Source organism: Miniopterus natalensis, chromosome X (genome assembly GCF_054644295.1).
Source record: "Miniopterus natalensis isolate mMinNat1 chromosome X, mMinNat1.hap1, whole genome shotgun sequence".
Taxonomy (NCBI): domain Eukaryota; kingdom Metazoa; phylum Chordata; class Mammalia; order Chiroptera; family Miniopteridae; genus Miniopterus; species Miniopterus natalensis.
The window spans coordinates 22,938,690-22,956,256 of record NC_142103.1 but is presented as its reverse complement, the minus strand read 5'-3'; the positions used below and the strand labels follow the sequence as shown (position 1 = coordinate 22,956,256).

Genomic DNA, 17,567 nt, shown 5'->3' with positions numbered 1-17,567 from the left:
AGACATGTAGATCAATAAAATAGAACTGAGACTCCAGAAATAAACCCAAACCTCTGTGGTGAATTGATTTTCAACCAGGGTGCCAACACCATTCAGTGGGAGAAAGAACAGTCTTTTCAATGAATGATATTGGGACAAATGAATAACCACATTTAAAAAAAATGAAGTTGAACTCCAACCTCACACCACACAAAAATTAACTCAAAATAGGTCAACAAACTAAATTTAAGGGCTAAAACTATGCAAAGAAAATAAATATAGGAATAAATTTTTATGATATAGGACTTGGCAATGGATTCTCAGATTTTACACCTAAAACAAGAGCAACAACAACAAAAAAATAGATAAATTGGACTTCACAAAAATTAAAAACTTTTGTTCATCATAGTACATTATCAAGGATGTGAAAAAGGCTAACTACAAAACTATTTTCAAATAATTTACCTGATAAGGGCTTAATATCTTGAACATATATATTTTAAATCTTACAATTCAACAACAAAAAGACAAACAACCCAATAAAAAACTGGGCAACAGACTTGAATAAACATTTCTCCAAAAGATCAATAAACACATAAGATATTCAACATCACTGGTGATTAAAGAAATGCAATTCAAAACCCCAATGTGATTCTATTTCACACCCACTAGGATGACTACAACCAAAAAGACAGATAATAGCAAATATTGGTGAGGGTGTGGAGAAATTGGAAACTTCATATACTACTGGTGGGAATGTTTTTAAAATGGTGCATACAGGCCCTATGGAAACAGTTTGACGGTTCCTTAAAAAACTAAACAGAATTACCATATGGCTCAGTAATTCCATGCCCAAGAGAAATGAAAACATATATCCACAGACAGACACAAATGTTTATAGTAGCATTATTCATAAGAACCAAATGGTTGAAACAGCCCAATGTCCATCAATGGATGAATGGATAAGCAAACTGTGGTATATACATACGATGAAATATTCTTCAACCATAAAAATGAATGAAGTACTGAAACATGCTACAACTTGGATGAACCTTGAAAAGAAACATGCTATGTAAAAGAAGCCAGTGACAAAAGATGACTCATTGTATGACTCTAATTGTATGATATATCCAGATTAAGCAAATTCAGAGAGACAGAAAGATTAGAGGTTATTTAGGGGATGGGCAAGGGAGGAATGCGGAGTGGCCTCTTAATGGGGATGGGGTGTTTTTATGAAGTGATGAAAAAGTTTTAAAACTAGAGAGAGCCTGTGGTTGCATGATATTGTGAATACACCCAATAACACTGAATTGCATGCTTTAAAGTGGTTAATTGTATGTTATGTGAATTTCACCTCAATAAACAAAAATGTCAAAAAAAGGAGGTGGGAAGAAAGGAGTTTCTTTTTAACTTTTAAGTGCCCTGTGAGCCCCACTTGCTGGACTCACTCTGTAACCTTCTCTAAGCCAAAGGATGTTGCCTGCCTGCCCTTTCCCAGCCTAGGGCTGACTGTTAGGAATTTCTATTTGACCTTCTTCGAGGCCATAGATTCTTCTGGAATGGTACAAACCCAAGTGGGGTAGTAAGGGGCTGGCCGATTAGGCCCATCTACCCATGAACAATCCCATCCTGTTTGAATAACCAGAGTAACAGCTTGTTCCCATTTTAAATTCCATCATTCATGAATGAGTACAAGGGACCACATATGCTAGGCCAGATAAACAAGAACCAAGTCACCAAGGGGCATGGTTTCATATACAGAGGTCACTGTGGCCACCCACCACTGTCCCTGACCACAATTGTGGGAAAGGGGCCATTGCTGAGGCCTATGCCAGCAGGGTGGCAATGTGTCCATGCAGAGTTCCTGGAATTCATTTGGATGTTTGAAGTAGAGAAAGTTTAGGAAAATGTTTGCATTACTCACACTATTACTGTCCTTCAAAAAAGATGGGGGTTTCCCACACTTTCCAGTCTGCAACATACCCTTTCTACTCTGCCAGGATTGTGTGGCAGTGGGGAATATGATTACCCCATCCAGCTGTCCGGACGGCTCTGTCTCCTATACTAATACACACAAATCCACTTACATATGTTGATACACATGGTAACCTTGGATCAATCCAGAATACCATTTAGATGGAAATGCTAGTTTGATGAAAAGGAACTATTACAACTCCTAGTTTCAAATCTGCCATGTTCAGGCAATAGCTACACCTCTCAGCAGTTTCCTGTCAGTTAAAATGTGATTTAAACATTCTATTGTGTGCTGGTGGTGTTTCCTGTTTTACAATACCACATTTAATACTGCCTTCCTGTCCTTTCTTAGGTACCAGGTGATCAGAAAGTTACTCTGATTTCCCTCTCTGGGTGATCTACCCCTATTAACCTTTCTCTCCTCCTACCCCATGAACAGATTCCCCTGCGCTATTTTTCAAACCAGTAGGCGTGCTATAAACTTTCTTCTCCTTAAGCCTCAAGTCAGCTTCTTAGAGCAAAGTGCCTAGTATCTACCTGTGCTCTTCTCTCTCTGCTGGTCATGGGAGGGCCTGATGCCCTTTAGAGAGCAGCTTCTCAGTAAGAAACACGACTTTCAGCCACCAAGTACCATTCTGCATATACATAAATCTGTTGCTTATACAATCACGTAATTTCTCTCTCAACCACCTTGCACATCCCCTTGAGGTAGGGAGTAAGGCAGCCACATTGTAAGAACAGAAACAATCTCCTCCACTCACCAAACCATGTCCATGCCCAAAGTGGGGTGGTTTTTGCTGCCGATATGTTGAAGGACCAAAGAAAGGCCATTTCCCAACAGGGGCAGCCACAATCCTGCTCTAATGCCACTCTAGAAGCCATCTAGGCAAACCCTGTAAAGCCAGGTCAATGTTGCCTGGGCCCTAATGTGAATGACTTTTCCCAACTAGACCTAACTTGTATGTCCCTCACAATGCTTAGCTTAGACTGTTAATCTGTGTTACAAAATTATACTACTATATTCATTCTGAAACCAAGCATGCTGCCGTGACTCTGGGGGTACAGGCACTCAATAAATATTGATGGATCACGTTGAGCCTGACATTTGGGAGGAAAAGGCCAAAATGGAAAAGATGAAATGACGGCTTGCCAAAGGCTCTCAAAATAACTAGGCATGTAGGGGCTCTAGCAGTGGTTTTCAGATTGTCTGGTGGGATCTGGCATTCTGTTGGAACTGATCCAAGTTTCCATAAACATTTGATTTAAAAAATGCATGTGGTTAAAATGTATATTTACAAACTGTAATAAAAACTGAAAACACACCTAACAGAAACACCTCATGTATAACATTCAGAATGACAATCGAAGACCACCAATGGGTTAGCAAGAACAATCAGGTTGACTCATTTCTGTTGAAACGTCAGGAGTGATGCTTCTCTTGCCTGAACTTCTTGTAGGCCTTCTCAGGTCTCAGGAGGGTGAGTGCACTGCAATTTTACAATTTAGGCCTATATACACATACCCACTCTCATAAAACTATACAAGAGAGATATCACCTCTTCTCTGTGCAAATCAGGACCTTCTTGCTGTTGTACAGGCAAAACAGAATACAGAAATAAATGAAGACTATAACTGCAATTGTCATCTATCATCCCAGTTATAAATTTTTATAGTCATCAGAACAGCCACATCGTTCTCATTAACTTTATAAGTAATTATTGTATGTTTGTGCTTTATAACAATGAGATACTGCATCTAATTTCATATTTTTAACATTGAGGGGCCAACTCAAATTTTGATTACAAAGCAAAGATGTTCTTCCACCATGGAGACTAAAGGATGAACAAATTACCAGTCCCTTGTGACTTGCCTGTGTCCTTTTAGAATGGGAGCATGAGCTCAAGGACATCAGGGCAGGCAGCTGGGCACAGAGGCACGTAATGCAGCCACTGCCCAGCCACCCAGTGCATGCTCCAGACTTAGCGCATCCTACATCTAACCTCTCTCTGAACTAATGCTATCATCAGTCATGATGGAAATCAACAAGTGCAGGTGTTTGTTTATATAAAGCGCATGCCCTCCACCAGCCCTCTGGGTCAGTCTATTTAAACAATTTGAGATACAGTCAATACACTCTGAAGTTATTATATTAAGAGTCATTTTAAACACAGTTGTAATCAAGTTCTTGGGATAAGGAGTTCGGCTGGCTTCAGAACAGTGCTTACAACTTAAGGCAGTTTCCTGATTCTTGAAAGATTTCTTTCAACAGGCTTGGGGTTTGGAACAGGAGATTGTACCATGAGCTACAGGATCATGAAAGGCTTTTTAATGTAGTGGACAAAGCAGCATGCCCAAGGCCTGCTTCAGTTGTGCCCTCCCACTAAACTATTCCTCCTGCAGGTGAAAAGTCTGGGCCAAGAGGTGGGAAGCCATCAGAGCTTAGCCCAAATCTACACTTGTCTCAGCTCATGCAGTCAGAGCTGCACAAGGTGGGAGATCTCCGGACATTCTCTGAATGGGCAGTCATTTACTGACTCTCCTGACTGGCAGCTCTGAATCCAGGTATGATTTCCTCACAGCAGACTTTCCCCAGCTCACACCAATAGGACTCCTTGGATATGATAGTACTTTCCATGAACAGAGAGCAACCGTCTCATCCCACACAGCCATGCTTACCCTCTGAAGCAGTGAGCTCTTTAAAAGGTGCCTAGTGGGGCATGGAATCTAAAGAGGAAATGCTGAAAACCTGGGAAGAATTTAGATAGGTACAGTGTGGTTACTGAAATTGAAATCTGTCCAGACCATTGAGTTAAGCACTAATGCTATAAATATGAATGCTGTGGACTCATTAAATTACTTCCTTCTACCTGAACCTATTAATATTGTCTAAATCATTTTTAAAATCCCATGTATCATTAAACATAAATGATGAAACTGGGTAAACCTTGAGCAGATGGCTGCCTTAATGGAGTATTCAAACCACAATCGTAGTCTAGGATCTGAGATGGCTGTTTTTAGTCACTGTGATTGACATAAGCGCGTGTCATCAAATTCACACGGGAAATGGGGCTTTGGGGCAATGTAAGAGAAAATTGCCCTGCCTATACTCACTAGCAATTAATCCTGAAATATGCATGATGAAACTGAGACAGCAAATGATTTAGAAAAAGCCAAAGTATTTCAACAATGGCCTTGGTAGCCTTTCCATAGAGAGATAAGGCAGCAGCTGATAGTCGTAACCCAGGAAGAGATTTCTTTCTTGCTGCAAACTCTTCTCTGGCCCTTGAAGGTCAGGAGCACCAGTTGCCCTACCATATATTCAGACATTTTCCCCAAGCTCAAGTTGGGAATAGAGTTCATCTCATCACGTTCCGGAGCTAGAAAACAGGAAATAAGTGTAACTGTGTGGTATGACTAGTGTGTGTATGAATGTGTACCAGCTCTGAGTGGCCATATCTTGGGCATTTTCAGGTTCTGAACCGTAGTGAGAAAAATGGCAAAGCCTTGACTGCAAAAGAAAAAGGCTTCCTACTTTATCAGATGGTTTCACTGAATGGCACTGCTGCTGCCCTGTACCAGCTTATACAGGGGAAACAACCAAGAAAACACTGATTTGAAAGAAATTTTGAGCGGGCATAAGCATAGCTAAGCTGCTCCAGAAATTCAAGTTGGATGTTTGTCTTAGATTTGTGACCAGGGTAGACTGTCCAATAAAGACTACACTATCCCACCAACCCAGGATTCAGGACTAGGCAAGACGAAAAAGGCAAATCATATGGCAGGGAGCAGCTTCAGGCAGGTGAGGTATTCCAAGTGCTAGTTTGGAAAGAAATCAGTGCCAGTTCCAAAGTATATTATTTCAAAGTCTTCCACTGTGTTTTAGTAAGAAGTACCTACGAGACCAACATCCTATGAGGCAGGTAAAGAATAAACAACAAATGGTAACTCAGTTTTAACATTTTATTGGGTAAATGATTTTAAAGTAATAACAATAGTGTCAAAACTACTACAATATCTTTCCACAGCCATACCTTACAGACCCACATAAACCTTCTCATTTTACTTTTTGCTCCTTTTTAATATTTTAAAGCCATACATGTCATGTAAAATGCCCATTTCCAATAGTTTCTTCCAACTATTAAGCAATTAAATGTGGAAGGAAGGAGGATCTAGTTATACTTGAAGAGGTTTCAGGTAATCTGTGATGTCTAACTGTAATCAAAAAACAAGTTCCTAAGAAAGAAGGAAAAAAGCTACACCAGGTAGCTTTTGCTCATTACAAGTCTCACCATGGCATCACCAAAAACTCATTATGCTGGTGACCGATTCAAAGTGATTTTGGGGAACATATAAAACACTAAAATAACTTAGAAACTAGATCCAAATATTTCAAAAGTAATCAACTTTGATATACAAAAACGGTCAGAGGTGGTTACAAAAGTGTTTTCTCAGTGCGTCTATGTACCAGCGCAGTTACTGGGTCCAGAGCAAAATAAAAGGTTTATTTTCTTCTGAAACAGTAATAAAAAACAAGGAAAATGTATCTTTGTATATAAAGGATCAATGCTGGTCTTAAGAATAATGTAATCAGAAACCCTTAAATTGAGAGGCACACAACAGGTTTCCATTTTTAAAAGTAAAAGGAAAGTCACCAGTTTATTTAAATGGAGGACGTGCTCACACCCCCAAATAAACTTAATTCAATTTAACATCACTAGCAAAAATCACTTAGAAACTGTACAAAAATAAAAAAGTTAACACATTGAATCCTGCAAGGTTTTTGTAAGGACTGCAAGGCAGGCTTTTGGAGCAGCATTTGGGCATGGCTGGGGGCTTCTTTGGTTTGATCTAACACACGTAAGAGATGGAACCTATTCCAGATGACAGTTTCAAATTTCCTGCACATTTGAAAACATGAAAAGAGGCCAGTATACAAACTCCTGGTGTGCTGGGCATTGGGACTGTATGCACGGGACTGAAAATCTTGTAATTCTTTAAGTGGGTTGGGGGGAAAAGAGCAAGCCTTGCACTTCCTCCATCAATTACACTGACCTCTCAAGGTAGGGGAGACTGGAAAGGGTAGCACATTGTCGTGCAGTCAGAAGGCCACTTAATGAGGGGGGTGGGGACAATTGTTCTTTTAGAATCTGGTACCTGGCTGGCTGACCTTGTCTAAGGACAAGAAAACCCTTCCAGAAATGGAAGCCTTTTGCTACATACCAAAGTAAAATGCGTACTATTTTCCAAGAGGAAAAATACCCAGTTGTATTTGAAAATGAAAAACATAAATGGAACTAATTAACATTTAAAAGGGGGCTATGTAAACTTTGTGCTACTCAAATGAAGTTCAAGTATTACGTCTGAGCTGTTTAAAGATCACTGAACTTATACAATATACTGATGACGAGTGCAATTCACATTTGTGTTTCTGAACAAATAAACCACAACTGGCTAGAACACAACCTGTGCAATTAGAATCTTTGTCAGAGTTCAAAACACATGCTACATATTTCAACATGTTCAAAGTTAATTCAAACCACATATTTAACATTTTGTAATATATGACAAAAGGTGAAAGGGTCTAGCATTTGTTTCTTTGAAGCACGCCATTACAGTTTGTAGAACACCCTTTACACTACACAGTCTTTTAGTCAACAGCTACTTAGAGACAAAAATGCACTGTGCATTAATTTGAATACAAAAGGAGACAAAACTATCCTTTTCCCCCAAGCCATGGTGGGAAATATTGCTGACTGAGTCCTCTGAAGCCTGCAGGATGGTTATTTCTTCAGTATAACATTATTACACTGATAAGAAAATCTGTATAATATCTGCATATATCAAGAATTTTAAAAATCTGATATGATTTTAGAGTCCGCATGACCAGTCACGTGACCTGCTCAAGATTGATTAGCACCGTTAAATAGATAAACACACATATGTATGTATGTATAAGTATATGTATACATACAAATATGTATGTAATAGATCTTTTCTTTAGAAAAAACTTCTAACCATGAGCTCAACCAGGACGAGGAGCCTGGAACTGAGATGATGGATAAGATGGATCAATATTGGTCGCTTTTGTCTCTCCTCAGTTTGTTTTATTTAATTTTTTTGCAGCAGACAATATCATTCAGCTTGTGCTCAGTTTCCCTATAAGGGCAAGAAAAAGTTTCCATCAGGTAGCCACTTGTTTTTATACTGAAAGACTAATCTGCTCCAAAATGCTCCCAAGTAGAAATGAAAGGACTCAAAATCCCTGTTCTAAAACCCAACAGCTAGCATTGTCTGACTAATCTCTAGGTTCAATGGAACTGGCTACCGAGATTGCAATTCAAGCCAACAATTGGCTTCTTAGTTAAGGCATCACAACTGAAAATGGTTGTTTCAACAACGGATGCTGTGGATGAAGGAATACCAACAAACTTCTATGAACTCTCATCAAAAACTAAAACAGTTTGCTTTGCCACAATGAATTTAGCTAATTATCTCACAAACTAGAAAAGGGTTTTTGAATTCTGAACTAGCAGTCTGTCACTTGTCACAGCAACTATATGTATAAGCTATGCAATTTGATATTCAGTGACATTTCATACTTTTAAACTATATATTCTGCACCATACTTAAATTCATCACTTGATATATTGGTTTCCTGTTTGAAAAAAATATTTATATATATATATACACACACACACACATATACACACACACATATATTTACTACCATAAAATGAAGGTAATCTTTCTCCAAAATCCTCTGTCATTTTTCCTGGGGATACACATACAGACCTCCTATTGACATTAGGAAATTCTCTTTGTATCATGGCAAGAGTAGTCCTGCAAATGATCTCGGCTCTAACAACTACATCATATCTAAATGCCAATTCCATTTTTACAGGTGTAACATAGCATCAACATAGTAAATGTGTTTCTATCAAAAGTATGTAGTGCAGAAAGAGATTCAAGCAATTTTATAGTATTTCTAAAACTCCAGTATTGTCCCCATTACAAACATCTGAAATCATGGCATATATGAACTTTTGTTTCACTAGGTATCTTTCCATTTCTTTAAACAGTAGCTAAAATTGTCCCTGGCCAATCACAACATATTGAAAAGTAAAGCTCACAAATTTAAATGAATACATAATAGACACATGTCTCTTTTTGGTTATTTGCTCAAAATAATTCTTTCAGCTTAAAAAAATACTTGAGTAAAGAATTTGTCTAATCTGTTGTTTTACAACATAGAAACAATAAATTTTTACAAGAATATTTCTCTAAATTGCCTTTTTTCTAATCCCTCTTAATTCCACTTAACTATATTCTTCTCAAAGGCACTAAAATCTATATCTGCTCTCTTCCTGATATTTGTTGCTTTTCAAAATGATTCCTATAGCATATTTGAAAGGTAGTTTGTACTTTCTTAAAACTGTTTTAGTTTGTAAGTTGGTTCTATAAAGTGATGAGGCAGTCTCTCCTATGATAACCAGCACAATAGGCATAAATGATTTCTCACTCTCTGTGACAAGCCCTATCATGGACCTTCAAATGTTTTATATGAGAACTAAAGTTCATATATTTTAACCATGGTAAAAACATATACTTAAGCAGTGGAGACCCACATACTAAGCTCCATGGCAAAATTAATTTTAGACAAATTCAAGAGTAATACACAAATACCTGAATTTCATATGAATTACTCTCAAACTCAGCTATGAAAAAGTATCTATCTTACTGAGGAAAACTGAAGAAAAATCTAAATAAAATCCTTAAAAACTGCACAATTTCTTCCATCCACAGTGAAAAGAAAAAAAAAAAAAAAGGAAGGAAGAGAAGAATGAAGGAAAGAAGACAGGAAAGAAAGGCAAGATGGACAGAGATAGAAATCTGATTGACATAGCAAAGTAAAATTCTACATAATATTGTAAGGAAAGAAATCCCCCAAAATGATATATGCTGCAAAAAAAAATTGGTGAACTAAAATAATAAAACAAGATCTTCTTAACAAATGCCATTTTCCTACCCGTTACCATGATGATCTTAATTGACTATGTCGAAGTTTCACCATGGCAACGGAAACTATCATCATAAAATGGTACAGTAAAAGAGATAGCTAGACCAAGAAGGGGTAGGGTCTCCTGGGAAGAGGTCTGCAGAGAGGCCCAGTGACTGGTTGTGCGGCTCAGTGTCAGGAATAATGGTTGTATGGTGGAAGGGGATGCCCAATGCCATTTTGGAAATGATGATGCTGGCGATGAGCAAGGTATTCAGCATAGCTCAGGGTCATCTTTTCACTGCGGTACCTGAAAGAAAGTCAGGGGAGAGACAACGTTAACAAGAAATAGGTGACATGACAGTGTCAGAACTAGGAGGGACTTTGGAGATAATTTTATAGGTCAGGAAACAGAAGCCCAGAGAAGACCAGTGACTTGCCCAGTGTCATGCAGCTAATAATTAGCAAAGCTGAGATCAGAGCCCAGGAATCCAGAGTCTGAGTCCAGTGCTCTTTCCAATCTACTACTCCTTGTTTAAATTGTTCTACAAATTTTATTGCCCTCTGATGCCCAGCTTGCTAACAGTAAGGAACAGAAAAAAGCCAACCTGTTACCATCATGTATGCAACTCACTCACTTGACTACTTTTTTTTTTTTCTGGGATCATCCATTGCTCCCTCTTTACCATTCCTTTCCCCTCTGCACACATCTACTCAAGTCTTGCCATTAAGTAAAAACAGTAACAATGAAAACCTTTTCTTAATCCTGGTATCTCAAATTCCCTTTTCCCTCATCTCTACCTTTTTCATTGGCAGACTTCTCAAGAGTAATGTGTATTTTCTCATCTCACAATACTCCTCAGCTCAGTGTATCTTGACTTCCGCTGTCACTCTTCCAGGGACACTGCTCTTTCAGAAGGCCACTCCTCTTGCTTGACACCTCCATTATGGTACTGCTTAGCACTCCCTTTTTGAAGTTCTCTTGTGCCATGGGTTCTACAACTCCACATTCCCCTGGTTATCCCCATGCCTCTCAGACTGCTCCTTATGACTACTCATCCTACTCCTGCCTTGTAGGATTTTCCTATGTTTCTACCTTCAGTCCTTTCGACCCTATGCTCTGTTCTTGTTCAATGAACCCTATCCTCATAGCTCCAACTATGTGCTTTTTACAGATGATCCCTAATCACCACCTCTGTCCATGAGCTCTACACACGCAGACTCAGTAACCTACTGGATGTTAATATACAGATATCCCAGGAAACACCGGAAATCCAGTATCAATGCATAAACCTGACTCTCCTCTTGCGGTTCCTCTCTTGGTTGAAGGGATCACCTTGGTCCCTTTTATCTGGAGTAAAGCCTTGATTTGTTCTTCTTTCCTACTTCTGAAAGATGACTAAGTCCTTTCATTTTTTTTCACAATATTTTCTTATCTGTTCCCTCCTTTCTTCCATCTGACTGCCACAGCTCTTGTTAAGGTTCCCAATTCACCCCATATGGGTTGCTGCCAGAGATTCTTAGATAATAGCAATGTCTTCTAACTAATTTTCCTGCTTCCAATTCTAATTTATACCTCCCCAAATCCATCAGTTTAAAACCCTTCAATGGCTACCAATTGCCTATAGAATCAGGTCTGAACTTCTCAGCCTGGAACTCAAGACCCTTATGATCTGACCCAAACTATCTTCTTTGCCATATTTTCCTCAAATGACCACCTTCTATATGTACACTAAAAGACCAGCCAAATTGGACTATTGAACATTCCTCAGAACTTGCTCGGTACTAAGCCACCTACATGTATTGACTCACAAAGTTCCCTTTAATTAATCTCTTTTCTCCCCTGCTCTCTGCCTGTCAAATATTCTACCTATTTTTAAAGTCCAGCTTCAAATCTACCTCCTCTTTGAAATTTTCTTACCCCTAACCCCTCCTGGAATTTCTATTCCCCTACTTTATGATCTCACATCATCTATCACATTCTGCCTTATATTAATAATCGTCTTTGTACATGCCCTTCAATTAGACTGTGAACTCAGGGAGAGCAGAGATGGAGGCATTTTCAAATTCATAACTCCTCAGAGCTGAGGAGAGTCCATTTTAGGCATTCAATGTGGTTTTATAGAATTAAAATAAATGGAAACCACAACCCATTTGCCTAAAATTTTGATATTTTCCTTTTAAAATAAGTATCCCCATTATCCCATGAAGAAGTTTATTTAGCATTTGTGAGTCTAGCTTTATTGTATTTTTCAGCAAGCTTCCATGGGAAACTTCTATTACTGCCAAAATTCTAAGGTTAAATTCAAATTTGAGGACTGCTTATCAGAATCCCGGGGTTCTGCTAAGCCACGTCAAAAGCTTGCCAATAGCTAATTCAGGTAACTTTCTTCAATAATGTAGTCTAAAGGCCCAGAGGATTTGCTTGTATAAAGCCAGAGTAATCACATAGAGCTAAAGGTGGGAAGGATGGGCTCATACATTTTACAGGCTTTACTGCCAAGCATAGTTCCATTGTATCCATCCTCAGTATGGCCCTGCCATTCATTTCCACTCTGTTTCAGAAAAGAGAAGCAAGTACAGTTAGAGAGACCAAAGAAATCAAAGAATTACAGGCATACGCATGCATCAAAATGTACTGGTTATCCTTGCACTAGAAAAATGCCTTCTGTACCTGGTCAGTTTTATGGTTTTCCTGAATTCATTAGTAATCGGAGCTTTGTATCCTCCTTTCCTCAATAAGGAGTCTATGGTCTGAATATGGTCCCATCCTGCGGAGAGTAGACCCGATAAAATACAGTCAAGCACATGTAAGAAGTACCTTTGGTTAAATACAAAATGACTTTCTAGGGAGGTCAGCTATCACTTTCACCAAATGCCATCAACTCCTTTGGTCCTAAAAATCACACAGAAGAGCTAAGATTTCATCCTGTACAGAAGCAGGTTCACCGCCACACACCTTAAATTCTAGCTATCCATGATGGCTAACAACAATGGCTTCTTTATCTCAGCCACATTCGAAGGCAAAGAGGCTGGCAGTAACTGCTCAGTCATGTCTCAGTAGCAAACCACAAGCACTGTACTCTCCTCTAATAGTGACATCTTTAAAAGGGAGGGAAAAGCAGAAATATCATTGTGCCACCTCAGTAGCATTTAGGACTCCCACATTAACTCATGGTAATTGCTGTTCCTAAAGGTATCTTCTGTCGTCAATCAAGTGTATTTGGGTGCAATATTCAAGGGCATTTTTATTGGTTCTGACATGGGATGGTATATTAATATCCAAGTCCCTCTATCTCTTATGTATGCTTTATGAAGTCAATGGAACTACAGGATTAAGACATTTTTGAAACAAATCTTCAGATAACTGCCTTAAAGACTAACTCTCTTGTTGGGGGTTTAATGATATTAAATTTTGCTGTCATGTATCTCACATATTTATGAGATAAACACAGGAAAACCAAATTACATATACTTTCTGATGAGAAAAGCAGCTCCATAATGTGAAGAAGAAATATTCATTCCAACTAACTTGAAACTAGAATTTAGTAGTGGCTAGAAAGGACAAAATACTACAGAGTATAAAGTTATTTTGTGCTACAGTGGTGGGTCATAAAGATTTACATTTCATCTGCAAAATAGAAAAAGTTTATTGACTAGGAAGTGCAGACCAAGTATATAAAACACTACTTCATGTATTCTCAATGCTCCTAACCTTAAATGGGAAATCTGCAATCTTAGTAGTACCAGAATGAGTAATGACAACCCCTAAGAATGAAATGTTTAATACTGATAATGAACTGTGTGGCTGTCAAACCAAAGGCTTGTTTATATCACACAAGGCTATAGTACAATGGAATATGGGAAAATGGTTCTTCGAATTTGTAGCAAACTATTGCCTAAAATAACACCCAGCTTTTACAAATCTTTGCTTTTATGAAAGTATACTTTGGTGTGTTTTTGCTGTCAAACTTTTAGTACAGAGATTCAACTTCTGTGTGAGTAATTAACCAATTCCATACAGACATTGCAGTGGCAGTGACGGAAGAGTCATTTCTTATAATTTGACATTGATCAATTATCAGACATAACTGCAAGGTCAGATATTGCATTGCAATTTGTATATTTGTTTAAATTCTTCACCAGCTCATATGAAATAAAGTACAACAATGACCTTGCTCCTTTGCAACCTCCGGTAGATAGGTGGCGGTGCGTTTTGATCCTTTTTCATTGATGAATTCTATTCTAATGCCATGTACACCCACCTGAAAGAAATTGGCAGTTTTATTAGTACAGTCTTCTTCACAGAAACAAAGAAAAAGTTATAAATGAACTTTCAAGAGAATGCAGTTCTTGCTTTCCCCCTTGGTTTTGGAAGGGCATATCAGTTTTCTCTTTCCAAAGTACTGACTTTGGGTTTGAAAGCCATTATGACAGGCATGGAGAGTGAAAACATTGACTTGTGTGTGCCCAACATGTGCTGGGCTATGCTATTCTGTTTGGAACTAGAACAACCATTCTGGTTCTGTGTAAAATAAGAGAGTCAATGGCAAGAATCCTGCCCCCACTCCCAAACTGTGACTCATGACAATAAGGAACTTGACTAAAGGACCTAACTTTAGAGAAATAGCGAACCACTATCTTGTGTTCAGGTACAATCACCAATTCGCAGTAAGTTCGGAAACATCTGGGGCTACTAACTCCTTTCCCATTCAAGTACTGAATTTGAATTTGAATGCCATTATGATAGCCATGGAAATGGAAAACATTTACTTGTATGTGCCCAACATGTGCCAGGCTGTGCTATTCTGTTTGGAACCAGAACCACCATTCCGGGGCTGTGCGTAGAATAAGACATAAATAACCTTAAATTACATGTAGATAGACAACACAGATCAGACTGAAAAAACCAACAACAATCAGATTCTACACCATCAATCATTACATATAGCTTTTCTAAAAAAAAAAAAAAAAAAATGTATTACGGTTTAAAGTGGGCCAGTGTCAAACCCTTGCTATCTATCTGCATCACTGCCTTCACACTCTACTGCTAAACTTAAGAGCAATAAAGATTTCTAATCACTTAGGGCAGGGCATTTTTGAAGTTTCTTATATACTAACCCAGAGACCACTATAACCTTTTTTATGTGAGACAGAAAAACTTTAGAAGATACCCTAAAAAAGTCTTCCAAGTCAGTGTGTGTAATTACTTGCCAACGCTTTTAAAAAGTAATGTATTTTTCCTTTGATTAGCATCCAATTAAAAGGAATATGTCCTTTCCCCATATATCTTATATAGAATAGTGTATATAGAGCTAAAGATCATAAAAAAGACAATGTTTTTATTTATTTATTTATTTTTAAACTTTTAAAAATATATATATCTTTATTGATTTTAGAGAGAGGAAGAGAGAGATAGAAACATCAATGATGAGAGTCATTGATCAGCTGCTTCCTGCATGCCCCCAACTGGGAATCAAGCCTGCAACTCAGGCATGTGTCGTGACCGGGAATCGAACCGCGATCTCCTGGATCATAGATCGATGCTCAACCGCTGATCCATGCCCGGCTGAGCAAAAAGACAATGTTTTTAAACATTGATAATAAAAATGAAATTTCAAAAGCTTAACAATTCCATTTTTTTCTTCCAAATCTATGATTTCTTTAGATCAATGGTTCCCAAGTGGAGTGCAAAGTGGTCCAAGGTACTGGAGGGAAGATGTAATGCCAGGTAAAACTCTTTACCCAGGAAAGAGGCTTCTTTTCAGAGCAGATGACTTAAGTCACAGACCTTTACTCTTTCTGTCTGCATAGATGTAAAGGTCTAGAAGAGGAAAAGGGATCCATAAAAACTCCTTTTGCTTCTTCCACTCTTAGGCTGAAAATTTCCAATTTTTCAGGGAATAAAAAGTCCTCTGGAAAACCCATTTCCCTTTCTCCCCAGGTCTTCATCCACCCATCCATTAGCGTCTGTCAGATCTTTTGAGCAGTTTATGTTTTTTATTCAAGCCTATCTCTGTGGCTACTTTTATCTATTTAATATCAGTATTCTTATGAATCTCCTTTTTCTGAAAATGCAATCAGAGCAGCTGTTTAAAATCTAACACAATCAGGCCTCCCATGTCCTGTGGGAAATGACTGTGGACAGCTGAGAAGAAATATGCATGCTTAGCTATCAGCCATTTCTAGGATAAAGGACATCTACAAATTTCCCCAGTGCCTGACACAGTACTGAGACAATAACAAATTTGCAACAGTTTCCGTATACTGACTTTCTGGTCAATGACTTTGAGATTTTTGCTTTAACAATATCACATCCTTCATAATTTTTTTTTAAAATATACAGCGTAAATGATTTATGCTCCCATCATTCACTGAAGTGAAGTTTACAGCTCTAACTCAATTTATACAAGTCTGTCATGTTAAAATTGAAAAAGAATTTTGGTGCTTATTTAGGTTACTAATAAAAATTGTGAGAGGAGCACAGGCAGTGTCGCTCAGTTGGTTGAGCATCATCTCAAACACCAGGAGGTCGCTGGTTTGATTCTGGGTCAGGGCACATGCCCAGGTTGCCAACTCCATCCCCAGTCGGGGGCATGTGGGAGGCAGCCGATCAATGTTTCTCTCTCTCATTGATGTTTCTATCTCTCTCTCCCTCTCTCTTCCTCTCTCTGAAATCAATAAAAACATATTTTAAAAAATAGATCTTTGTAAAAAACAAAAAAAAAGTGGAAGACTGTTTTCCTACCTATGAGCTGAGAGTATTAGACTAAGTCAGTGATGTTTAACTGGTATAGGGTGGGAATAGCTGGGGGGGCGGAAGCAGTCAAAGTTTATCAGAATTTCAGGAGGTTTCATGTTTCAGCAAGTATAGTTTGAAAAAAGAAAACTCCCCAGTGATTTTTTATTCTCTGACAAACTGTAGCCATGTATTGAAAAAGAAAAGCAATTTAGGTAAATTGAAGGTGATTTAGAAGCATAAATCCTTCCTTCATAGGAGTACATTCTGTGCTCTTCAACAAAAATTTCAGAGATTTTAAAACCAAGTAAGTTAACAATTAAAAAAGGTTTAACACCAATTATATGGTACATGAATAACCTCAATAAGACCAAACTGGAAAGACATGTTGACCAAAATAAAACCTGATTTATTCACAAATAAAATTGGTTTACTTTTGTATTTTGAGAAGGCCCAACATAAAATTTGATATGAAAAAAATATCAAAGTTCTCCCATTTTGAGTTAGTGCCACATTTACAATTTTACATTCTCTTCTGTGTTCCTATGATTTTGAACAACTGAAAGCTCCTGTAAATTGAACTGTAAGTATGGTGATTTTAAAGTGAATCCTCTGTGAGAAATAACTTACATCATAGGTCAAAATCATATTTTGCAAAGATATAAAGCCCAAACCAGAGTGACTCATTTTTTCAGTGGAATCAAGACAATAGTAATAATGCTCTAAACAGAATCAAAGCATAATAGCTTTTTGTCACCTGTTGAGCAACAGCATTTTCCTTACTCCTAGAACCACAGATGCCACCAAATAGTCATACTGCGCAATCAAATCAGGAGAGTGGAAAATGGCCTGCTGTGGAGAATGACCGAATCTGGCCAA

General features: G+C 38.1%; 1 protein-coding gene across 1 annotated transcript in view; it reads right to left on the bottom strand.

The window, feature by feature from the left end:
* Window positions 1–5,899: 5,899 nt before the first annotated feature.
* Window positions 5,900–17,567, bottom strand: part of AMMECR1 (AMMECR nuclear protein 1) — a 105,275-nt gene continuing 93,607 nt past the window's right edge. Inside the window, exons 4-6 of the mRNA XM_016198259.2 lie at window positions 14,124–14,214; window positions 12,624–12,720; window positions 5,900–10,259 (exon numbers count right to left, since the gene is read on the bottom strand). Coding sequence (XP_016053745.2) covers window positions 10,145–10,259; window positions 12,624–12,720; window positions 14,124–14,214 — 303 coding nt within the window. The 3' untranslated portion in view covers window positions 5,900–10,144. The remainder of the gene's footprint in view (window positions 10,260–12,623; window positions 12,721–14,123; window positions 14,215–17,567) is intronic.